The following is a 12,080-nucleotide window of genomic DNA, read 5'->3' on the forward strand; positions in this document are numbered from 1 at the left end:
CATGAACATGGAATGCAAAAATATATTGCAATCTAGGCCTACTTATTATTTTCCATTCATGGTGTTCCTATTATATTTTAATATTTAACTCATCTGATCTATGCAAACTTAAATAGCATCCAACAGTTTTAATAAATGAAAATTTGTGGTATAAGAAAGCAAGCATAAATCTCAAACGGTCTGAACCTAATTCTCAGAACAGGGGGTGATCCTTAAATGTGGAGATGAGGCAAGGTTTAAATCAACCTGTAGAAAGTCAAAATGTGAAATTACCTGTCATGCTGGTCTTCCTCAATTTTGTTCGCCATCGTGCCAGCTAATGCAGGGGAATCCAGTAACTATTCAGAATCAATTCTAAGCATTTTATAACAAACATTTGTTTGGAGGATCCAAGGAAGTATTTACATGAAAGTCAAATGTTATCCTTGAAAGATACAATTGCTGATGTGATTATTTTGAAAACCTTTTTCATTCTTTATTTTGTCTAACTGTGGTAGTTAGTCCAAGAAATACATTAATCTGCAAAATTTGATACATTATTTTTCTCTAGCATTTTAAAGAAATTAGAAAACAAAATTATTTCTACATCACAAAGCTATTATTTTTTCAACTTTTTCTTTTAAATTTCTTGTAGGAGTGCTGTTCAATCTGTATTGGAGCAAAGTGATTGACAGTGAAGCTTCAGCAGCAGATTTTATAATGCAAATCATAGAAAATACTCTGAATATTCCTATTCAAAGTGATATTGAAAACATAGCAAGATCAATTGACTCTGTCAAGGTAGTTTTATGCTGATCTGCAATATATTTTGTTTAAATATTCTTTTTTTTGTTCAAGAATTTTTTCAACATTAAATTAAGATGAATGCCTGTTTTTATTATATTACTACTGATATCTACATCTTTTTACCACTCTCTAAAATTCTGGATTTCAAATTACAAATTTTCATTAAGATGAATCTATAATTGCTCATTAATCAGGGGATTTAAAATTTCATTGTTGTAAGAGTTATTTAGTATCATTTGATAATGTATGTATTTGCATTGAAGCATCAATAGATTTTTCTCTAAATCTATTTTCTCTAGATTTTTCTTTGATTTTTATGAATCTGATTCTTATTATAATGCTAAATCATATTTTCTTTTTCCCAGTCAATTTGTTTTGTGTCCATGAAATAGCTTTTTGAATACTTGAATTTTTTGAATAATTTGATGGTAAAAATTCAGATTTCTTTACATTCATAAATTGTTTAATTTAAATTTAATTCAGTTGTTAGTTTTATTTATATATGTTTGAAAAAATCTCATAAAAGTCGGAGAAAAAAATTTATTAATATATGTTTTAATGCATTGCATGTTTTTAAATCTTCAATATTTCAATAAGGAAAACAAAGGTGAAGAAGAGAAAGTTTCATTAAAAGAAAAAGTAAGTTCACATATTATTTGAAGAAAGTTTTTCTTATGCATGATTATGTTACATCTTCTCAACTCAAACATGTGTAATGTATGTATTATAATTTAGAAAATGTGTCCCTTATTTTTTGATTATGCTCATATATATTTATACAGTTGGGCCTTTGACAGTGGATACAATAAAATACAATAATAATTATACAGGGCTTTCGGCTACTATGGCCATACCCTGATCATGAGAAAAAAAGTAGAGGAAAAGATAACACGGGTAAAAATAAAGCATTTTCACAAATACTCACAATAACAAAAACATTAATAATGCCTCATGGTCACAGATACTGACAAAAAAACCAAACAAATTATTACAATACAAGGTTATGAGTATGAAAATAACTGAAAGAAAAAAAAATTATATAATAAAGCGGAAACATGACTAAGATCTTTCAGTAAGGAAACCCAAAAAAATTTAAGATGGCTTAAAAAAAAAAAATATATATATATATATATAATATTCCGGAAAACAAAGGGCATCAAAATACAATGATAAATATTTAAATAAAATGTACCTTACATTCAATGAGAGAATCGTAACATTACTGACTACTTTATTCATTAGAAACAAACAGGAGAAATCAATAAAATAATTATAATAATTATAATAATAAAATAAAAAATAAAGAGGGAAAAACACATCTGCTAAAAATAACCCAGACTGAGGGGAGAAAAAAAACAAGTTTAGACAAGATAACAATGAACTCTTTTCACTGAATGCGAAAAGAAAAAATGTGAAAAAAGCACACACACCCAAAAAAGGCAACATTATCTACTTGATAACAATCGAGGGGAACCATCAAGTTTTGGGTTGGGGCTTAGAATCCCCCTTTTATTTGGTTTTTTGAATGTTCAACGTTTCTTTGCTGTTTCCGCGGACAAGATGAGAAAATTGGTACACTCAAATTCACCAGAGATATTTGAGCCAGGATCATCATCAGATGGAAGGGTGTCATTAAAGTTTATACCGGAACAATCCAAGGCCTCCATGTCCACATTTGCACCATCTGAACATGGCATGCACGTATTTTGGAGAGATAAATTAACAGAATTCACGATCACCGGTATCAAGGATTTAATGAAGTTTTGAAGGGATTCTTGGAGACTGGAGCTAAACTCCTTGAGAACTATTTCTCTAAGCGCATTTATCTCCGCATGAACCAGAGATCTGATCTCCAGTTTCAAAGCGTTAATGTTCGACGACGTTGAAATATTAACACGACCAGCATATGACGTATTATTTGATTTACACCTTGCTTGTGCAATGTTTATGGGGACATAGTTTTCAGCTTTGTATTTGAGGACTTTTGCTTCAAAAATAAATGTCGGACAATTCCGGTCAGTGGCTAGGTGTGCAGCTTTGCAATTATACAAGAAACTAAATTTTGACATAGCTCATAGACATGGTCATCACCACCACACTTACAAAATTGATTAGAGGCCATACAAAACTTTTTTCAGTGTGAGTAACTAAAACATCTAGGTTGATCGATGAAACGACGGGGATGGAAAATCAAGAACCACAATTTTACCTCACTTGTTATACTTTTACCATCATCATCATTTGGCGTCCCATAGGGGAAAAGCCTAGGCAAATTTTGCCCATTGCTCTAACACCAAGTGGTTCAACATGAGTTGTGGGTCATGTAAGAATGAAGAAAAATATTATTCTGTGGAAATACCCAGAGTTTGATGACTGCTCCGGGGACGAGAGTTATGGTATCTATTACCACATTATATTGGGTCTCTATATGGGACATTAAGGAGAACCGCAACCGGTAAAGCCATGTCAGAAAATTTGAAGCTGCTCCTGTCTGCGGTGCCCTTTTAGAAAAGGAGCAGAGAAGGTCTCAGGGATATGGCTGAGAACTCAACATGAGGTTATTAAATAGTAATGCATGAAAGTTCAAGTTACAGCAGAATTGAAACTCACCATGAATTTAGGCGTTTAGTGTAATTTAGAAAATTTACCAAGTTGTAAATGCTGGGAGCATTGACAACTTCACTTAGTGTCACCTGATGATCACCGAAGTAGTTCCTTCTCGGGATAGAGAAGGCGGGACATCATCCCACATAGTGGAGTGGAGTTTCGTCTTCTTCTCCACACGCAGGGCAAATAGGTGAATCTGTATAGCTGCAGTTGTGTAGGTGTTTCGCTAGGTTAGCATGACCAGTGATGATCTGTATAACCTGACGAATTTGTTTCCTGTTCAATCAGATAAGTTTTTTGGCAATATTCGGATGGGTTCCCAAGGCCAGCTTGGCCGGTCTGCAGTCCCACCTTGAGTTCCATTGCCGTATGTGTTTGTCTTCTATCCATTGTTTGACATCTCCTTTGATGGTTGACATCGCAACAGGATAGAAAGGTTCAGGTCCAGATAGCTTCATGTTCGCTGCCTCTTTGGCTATCTGGTCTGCGAGTTCATTTCCCTGGAAATTTACGTGACCAGGAACCCAGTAAAGGTTGATGTTGTTGCTCAATGCGGCCAAGTTATTCAGCATGTCAGTGCAGTATTTTACACACAGTTGAAACTTGAGGAAGTTGTCAAGAGCCAATAGTGCTGCTTGGCTGTCAGAGAAGATAACAATTTGTTTTCCATGATACCCTTTGGTAATCAGACTTTCAGCCAGTATGGCTATTGCTAATACTTCAGCTTGAAAGACTGGACGTTTTGCCTAGATACAAACGTATCTTATGGTAGTCGTGATCCACTCCAAAGATGCGGAAAATTGCTCCAGCCCCAGTATCAGTAATCCTAGAGCCATCGGTGTAACACTCAATAACTCCTGTTGAGATGCTATCAATTATGTGAGCAACTTCATTTCTCCTGAGTATGTGGATAGTGAAGCATTTAGTAAAATTTTTTGTTTTGGAACAGGAGTCTTTTGGCATTAGTAGAGAGGGTATCTCCACTTTTCCCAGTAGACAGCTGTCAAGATGATTCTTGAAAGAAGGTTTGTATCCCATATATGGTCGATTGCACCATGTACCATTTCTTTCCATCCTATACATAGTTTTAAACACTTCTCCTTGTAGGTACCATTTCAGAGGTGGTATCTTAAGAGTAGTTTCAAGGGCGATGGAGGGAGAGCTGGGTAAGGCTCCCGTAATAAGAATGCAAGCTAGTCTTTGCACTTTTTGCAAGACAGTTTCATAAGAGGTCTTTGATAACACCTGGTGCCATACCACACAACCATAGCTCAGCATTTGGCGTGCAATAGCAGTATAAATCCACTGAATGGTTTTAGGGTTTAAACCCCAGGCTTTACCAATAATTCTTTTGCACAGCATAAGTATATTAGTGGCCCGTTTAGCTCGTTCATGAATATGGGATTTCCAGGAGAGCTTAGAATCCAAGTGACATCCAAGGTATTTCACTCTGTCACATATGGTTAATTCTTGTCCCTTGAGGGTTAAGTTTTACCAAGAATCGTGACTAATACCGTGTGTAAGAGATTATTGCCTTTGATGAAACGATGAACACTGATAACCTGGAGGTTTTCACCTTGAAGCTCTTCTGCAATCTCACTGACTGGAATATCAGTAGGAACATTATTGAGCACAAACTTAGATGAGATGGATTACGTAAGTAGGAAAGGTTTAACCGGAATATCAAATATATTCTCTATCTTTAAGAACTTCTTTGCAATTTGTGGATTACCCTTGGTAATAAGAAGCTCATCAGCACGTGTGAAAGGATTTCATGAATATCTTTGGGGTTAGAGATTTGGCCATATACATTTTTTTAATTCAATAGGTCTTGTTTTCGGAATGGCTGCTGGACCTGAAAATTTGATAGAATACAAACATGCAGGTTCAATATGATAGATGATTTCAGCATCACAAATCGAGGATGACCAAACATTAAAAGGGCCGGGCACCTTACCTTTTTGCTGGCCGAAGAGAAGGAATTCGCCTTGGCAGAGCACATGATTTTTGGGAACTTTTTGGCACCTTCAACCAAAAATTGAATTAGTTTTTCATTGAACTTACAAATAACATGACCACGTGGGGCAACTTACCTTTGAGACTTAACTCTATAAAAATTCACTTTAAAGCAAAAAAAAAAAAATTATAAAATATAAAACAATTTAACACTAAACCACTAGAGCACGTTGATCCGCTCCACACGGTTTAACTTATTCAACAGTAGATAAATGATCGTAGTTTGATTCCAATCTTCTGTCAGATAAGTGAATACAGTTTTAATGGATGAAACAGTTAACTGAATGCCCATTTTTAGCCTGAAATCTTCAACCATAATGTAAATATTACTCTCTCTAAGTGGATACTTTTTTTTTTCCGTTGATTTTTTTGCCCACCTGTTTCTTAATTTCACTAAAATTAACTTTTTTTTATTGTACTCAATCTCTATTATTGAACAGGTTTTGAGAATCCAGATTGATGATTGCTGATTTTTCTTTTATGTTGATAATTGTATCTTTTTTTTGTCTTGTTGCTTTTTTTATTTAATATTTCAAGTTTCCAGATACACCCATTCTTCGGGAACATTTTGAAATCTCTCTCTCAAATGTGAAGTCGGGTGTGTCCGGTCCTTCAATGCTCAATGTCCACCTGTTTGCAAAAATTGCATAAAAGTGTGTTTGTAGGGGAACTTTATATGTAAAAGCTCCATTTATATTGTTTTAGTTCCTTTGTATACTTGAATTCATTATCGTGAATTATTTTAATTTTTGGGGCTTGTATAATGCATCACCAGCTCTAAAATTATGTTTTTGAGAATAGAGGCGCCATGGTGGATAGATCAAGAAATACAGTAATTGAAATTCAATTAGCAATGAAAAATATTCTTCAATGGAATAATTCTTTTGTTTGATTTATTCAAGGAAACTGAAATTGGGAAGCAAGCAGTGAATGCAACTCATGTTTTGACAGCAAAGCAAGTTGCTTTGGAAATTTTGACTAATATTTGCTCAAGTGATGGTATGTTGTTAATATTATTGTGTTCTGAGCTGATCCATAATTTATGGCAGTTCTTTTTTTAATGTGTATATGATACACAGTCGTCTTCAATACAGTGAATTTTAGTCTCTTTTTTTTCTTTCTTTTTTTTGTGTGTGTGTGTGACAGTTTCTATACTGATAGTTATATTGCAATGGGAAAGAAAATTATGGCAGTATTTTGTATGATAATTTATTTAAAATATGTGAACTGAAGTTTGACAGAATTATTACAGAATTCTGAATTATTTTTAAATTTCTCCTTTTTTTGAGTGTGTTATTCCCATAATTTTTTACATTTGCTGTATTGATTCAGTTCTATTACAATAAATTTCAAATTTAATTGATCAACATAGTATCAATTTCAAGAAGATGAGGCAAAACACACTTGTACCCTTTTTGAGCTGCCAATATATTTTGTACAGCATTTGGATAAGAAAAATGCTACATTTGATGATACATATTTTATATTGACTCAGATAATCTTTTTATCTTTACATATATACTTTATACTGTTTAACTTGATTGCTCTGCATCATTTTTTCAAACTCTCAGTAGATGACTTGCAAAATGTTTAATTTATTATATCAGGACTTGACAAAGCCAAGGCGTTAGTCGCCATGGTAACTAAAGAAGCTTAATTGGCACCTGAAATTTTCTGTGTGTGATGAATAAATTGTCTGAGAACAACTTAAAATTTTCAGAATTTGTAAAAATGTCGACCAGTATAGGAGGTCACCAAGTCCTGGAAAAGCCTAAAAAAAATTATTTTTGATTTTTTTCCCCATTTTTTAAAAAAAAATGGTTCCTATAATAAATTTGACTGGTGCCCAATTTCTTTCCCAATTTGTGAAGTCCTAATGATATTAAGTTCGGATAAAAATATTTTTATTAAAGAACTGCTTATCTTTTTTCTTTAAGATTCTTGTGATATGGATGAGGATGACAGCTGGGGTAGCTTCAGTGATGATGAAGGAGAAATAGAAGAGTTGTGTACTTCTCCTGATCATGTAATCCTTTTACAGATTAGTTTTCATTCATTTTGATCAATTTGCTCATTGTATTCATGCATGTTATTGCATGTTTTATGAAATTCATTTCATAATTTTTGTACATATCAATTTGTAATTGTTTGAATGCACATTAAAGTAAATCTTAGGAATAGCAAAACTGTGACCATAGGAAATGAATTGCTCTGAGCTTTTTTACCTTGGTATGGTCATTTATTTAAAGGAATTTTTTTTAAATATTTCTTTGACCTCAAGCATAAAAATTGTACAGTAAATATCTTATATAACAATATTCAAAAACAGGAGGAAAGTATCATTATTTAGGATTTACCATTATAGATGGGGTATAATTACACTATTGCTGGGACTGGGGAGTAAAATTGTTACATAGGCTATTATTATTGTGGAGGATTTTCACTGTATTATCCTTATTTTATTCATATTTTTTTTTTCTTCAAAATTATTATTTTTTTGAAATCATATTTAGATATTTCAACAAAATCTGAAGAATTTTTTTTTTTTTTTTTTGCATTTAAAAATGATAAAAAGAATACTTGGTATAATCCAATGATGTTAGTCTAATCGTGGAATTTTTTTACTTTTTATCTGATGCATCTTGTTGTCATGTATCTGCAGCTCACACCTGTGTTTTCAATGGATGTCAACAGCATTATTGTTAAGAAGAAACTTGTTCAAAAGCTTCCTCAACAAATATTGATTTTTGATGATAATCAAACGACTTCACTGAAGGAAATCACAGAAGGACAAGAAATTGTGAAAAAGTAATTGTGTATATTGGTATATATTACTAAATTTTGTGAACTAAAATAGAGGATGTAAATTTACAATGAAACAAACCTTTTTCAAATACTATAGAACACTTTCCTGAAATTTTGATGTAGTTTAGAGTACAGTTGTATGTAGGAAAATCTGATAATATTTGACATTCGGAACCCTGAAAATAACTTCTAATCACAGGCATCAGAAGTTTTTCAGACATGTGTGTGATTGGCTTGGGATTTATATATGAGATTTTGATTCCTCAATGAATTTTCTGGGGGTGCTCAGCCTTATGCTGCAAAATACTGTGGGTGCTTCTCGGCTCTAACTCCACTTCTTCTAATGCTTCTTTTGCTGAAAATGCTAGTGTCGCTTACCAATAGCTGTATTTACCATGGAGCAACCAAGATATTAGAAAAAGTTACTGAAAGAGAAACACACATCTCTAGTTGTATACCCTTCTGGATTTTCATGGTATAAAAAAAAAATCTTGCTAACGATGACAATTTCTCTCAAGAAAATACCTCCCCACCCTTTCTCTCTGTGCTCATCAATACATCCCTTTAAGCATTTCTAAAGTCTGAAAGAGTGTTTTTTTAGTATGTTCTTCAGTATGTATTTGCTTTTTCGGTTAGCATATATACTGCCTTCTTTCTTTTATAGTTTTCAGAAATGACATAGTGGCATTTCAGATGAATGTGTAGAGATCTGTTTGTTTTATTGGTTTTTCATTGTTATGAAATTAGAACCACATTATTCTGAAGTCAGGTCTATGGATTCATAGGTTTGATAGCCCTTTGCAATCAGATCTAAAGTTAAACTGGTATGATAGAAAATGGAAATTTTGCTTTTGATGTCTTTCTACAACAAGATAAAATAACTTCAGCCATATTTTATTTTTGAATGCAGTGCCATTTATCTAATTCTAAACATTTGTTGGAGGACAAGAAACTGGACGTTATGTAGAGATCATGATTTCTGGAAAGAAAAATTCATTTGTGTCTATGGGGAATTATACCACTGTACCCTCACAGTCATATATATATATATGCTGAAAGAGATTGTGTGATAGCAAATGAATTTTTCTTTCCAGAAATCACCACCTTTACATAACACACACCTGTAGTTTCTCACATATCTTGTATAAGCAAGTTAAGAATATGTCGCATCTTGCTTTATATATATTTGTTTGAGGTTTCATATTATTTCGTTTGTTGCAGATTGCATACAGTCCAATGCAGGGCACTCTTTTGTGTTAATAATGTTGTTCAAGCTTTAGATGTTGATGACCTCGGAGGCTCAGCAGAACTCTTCAAACTTTGGATGGATCTTTCTACATTGATGTTTACGCGAACAGGTATCTACATAAATGCCACATATGATGGTGAAGCATTTTCCTTGAAATATTTCTCTTCTGAACTGCAGATTTGATTCCGGTTGTGATTTTGAATTTTAGAATTTTCTTTTTTCAAAAATTTTATTTTATTTTATTTATTTATTCAATATTGTTTGGTCGAGGCCTAATATTAAGGGCGCTTTAATATTTATTATTAAAACTTTTTTTTGCCTCTACATCAGGGGTGGCGAACAGCTGGCCTGTGAACTAATTTTGTATGGCCCCAAGAAAGTAAAAATACTGAACACAAACCAGACAAACAATGAATAAACTTTTATTTATGAAGAAGTAGAGGAAAACAAAGCCCCAGGAGAAAAGTTTAATGCCTAAATTGGCCGTGTTTTACCATATTACTTATGGTGGAGGCAAATCTGCAAGTTTCCTGGATCATTTATTGGTGTAGCTTATACACCAGAGTTTCACTCCTAGTACCACTCCCCATGGGGTGTGCTGACCATTATGTTGACCCTCAGACAAAGAGAAGTTGACCACTCTTGCTCTATATCACTACAGCTGTGGTGCTGAAGTGGTCATAGTGACAGACTCGCATCGTGCAAGGACCCGGCGCCACAGTGGTAGGTGGCTGAAGTTGGTTTTCTGTGGTTACAAACTTCGAGATGTAACAGTATGGACCCGTGACAAGTTGAAAGGGACTGCCCCATTCAATAAGTGCTTATTGATTGATATAATTATTTATCCCGTATCTGTCCAAGGTCGGCGACTGTGATACTGTATTGTCATCCGGAAATGCCCACCTAAATGTTTACACCAAATCAATGTTGTGTTGCGGTTGCTACATCATCCTTCTAAAATAAAGGAAAGGAATTTGCAAGATATTGTGATTTAGCTGAATCAATGGTGATTGGCCAACACCTCTGCAGCTGCCACTATATAATGTAGCGACAAGATCATCAATGCACTTACTTTCCCTGATTGCTTCATCTCTCACTTGATTGTCTAGTGAAAACCTGCCTCCACTTGGGGGGGGGGGGGGCTGTGCATAGGAGCTATGGATCAGCTCTCCTCTTTGACAATGTTCCCAAACCCACAAATGCCACTTCTTGATGTAAGAACAACCGAATGTAAAGGAACTGTTGACTCGGTACAGAGAGCTAGTAGCGTACACCCGGAGCATGGCGTAGACAATACTTTCCATAGACTGGACATGTGGATTGCCAGATCATAGTTTGGCGTGATGTGCAGTAAAAATTTTCATTTTGTTAATTTCTAAGCTGTAAATTTAAATATTAAAATTTTATTATGTTAAAATAATTTTCCAGAGTTCAATCTCAACTCTAATTGCATTGGATTGCTTATTGGTACTCATCGAGATCCTGGCTGTGCGAATGCGACCCAATCTCCCCATTAAAAATTCTCGCCACAGAGAGCAACAGGCCTACAATGGCATAAATATTCAGTGTACAGTTCACTCACAAACTGAAATATAGGTGTCAGCACTGAAAAATCAAACACAATACTAGATATGCACTCTGACTTTTAGGTACTGTTCCAGACTCTGCCACGAAACAGAGCTAGAAGAGATCTTACTAACAGGATAAGTCCGGCAGCAGAGTTCTGGTGTTCATTCATTTATTCATGCTCTATATCACTAGAAGCATCATTTTCAATTTCATGTGAATTTTTTTGGTTTTTGAAACATAAAATTATGAACAAATTCTAATTCATATTCTTTAACCCTTAAATTGCTCCCTTTACTTAAGATGATGAGCTCAATAGGCTGCTGCAGTTTGCTTGTTATTGGGGAAAAAGCGCAAATTTTTCTCTTCCATATATGGCAAAGTATATCTCTATTTACAAACTCAAATGGTAGAGCATGGAGGCTCTAGAATTATTTCATAATTGAAGTGTTCAGTTTCGATTATCTGTTTACTCATGCACCTTTGTATGAAAATTTATTGAGGTTGTATTTTAATTTCTATGTGGTTAATTTTTCAGATTCAGCGGACCATGAACAGATGGAAGCTGCATCATCCTCGGTGCGTGCTGTTCTTCAAAAATTAGGTGTCACTGAAGGGGTGGCTTCACAGTTTGGACAAATGACAGAGTCTGATGTGAAACTGTTTTTTGATATTTATCATAAAACAGAAGATGCAAATATAAGAGCAAATATCATACGGTGTGTGGCTACTATAGGATGCATATTGGGCAACATGACACAACAGAATTCATATAGTCTTATACGTGTGAGTGAATAAAGCAATAATCAAAAATTTATTTTGAATTTATACCGTAATTTTCTGTATATAATCTGCTGATGCAAATTTTGTTACTGTGAGAAAAAATATCTTATAGTCTGCAGCAGCATACACTGAAGTTCCAGAAAAACTGGTATACTCACCTAATATCATGTAGATCCCCCTCGAGCACTCACAACCACCCCAGCACAAGGTGAGATAGACTCCTCTAATGTGTGAAGGTATCCTGAAGGCAATTCACACCATGATTCTC

At 34.2% G+C, this 12,080-nt stretch overlaps 1 protein-coding gene across 1 annotated transcript in view; it reads left to right on the forward strand.

The window, feature by feature from the left end:
- LOC149075836 (HEAT repeat-containing protein 3) overlaps positions 1 to 12,080 on the forward strand; it is a 47,657-nt gene that overhangs the window by 33,082 nt on the left and 2,495 nt on the right. Inside the window, exons 7-13 of the mRNA XM_089243351.1 lie at positions 635 to 780; positions 1,384 to 1,425; positions 6,312 to 6,408; positions 7,347 to 7,435; positions 8,072 to 8,217; positions 9,436 to 9,572; positions 11,568 to 11,815. Coding sequence (XP_089099477.1) covers positions 635 to 780; positions 1,384 to 1,425; positions 6,312 to 6,408; positions 7,347 to 7,435; positions 8,072 to 8,217; positions 9,436 to 9,572; positions 11,568 to 11,815 — 905 coding nt within the window. The remainder of the gene's footprint in view (positions 1 to 634; positions 781 to 1,383; positions 1,426 to 6,311; positions 6,409 to 7,346; positions 7,436 to 8,071; positions 8,218 to 9,435; positions 9,573 to 11,567; positions 11,816 to 12,080) is intronic.

This window comes from Pholcus phalangioides, unplaced genomic scaffold (genome assembly GCF_987345545.1).
Source record: "Pholcus phalangioides strain wild (caught in Gottingen) unplaced genomic scaffold, Ppha-v1.0 ptg000015l_1, whole genome shotgun sequence".
In the NCBI taxonomy this organism is placed as follows: Eukaryota; Metazoa; Arthropoda; class Arachnida; order Araneae; family Pholcidae; genus Pholcus; species Pholcus phalangioides.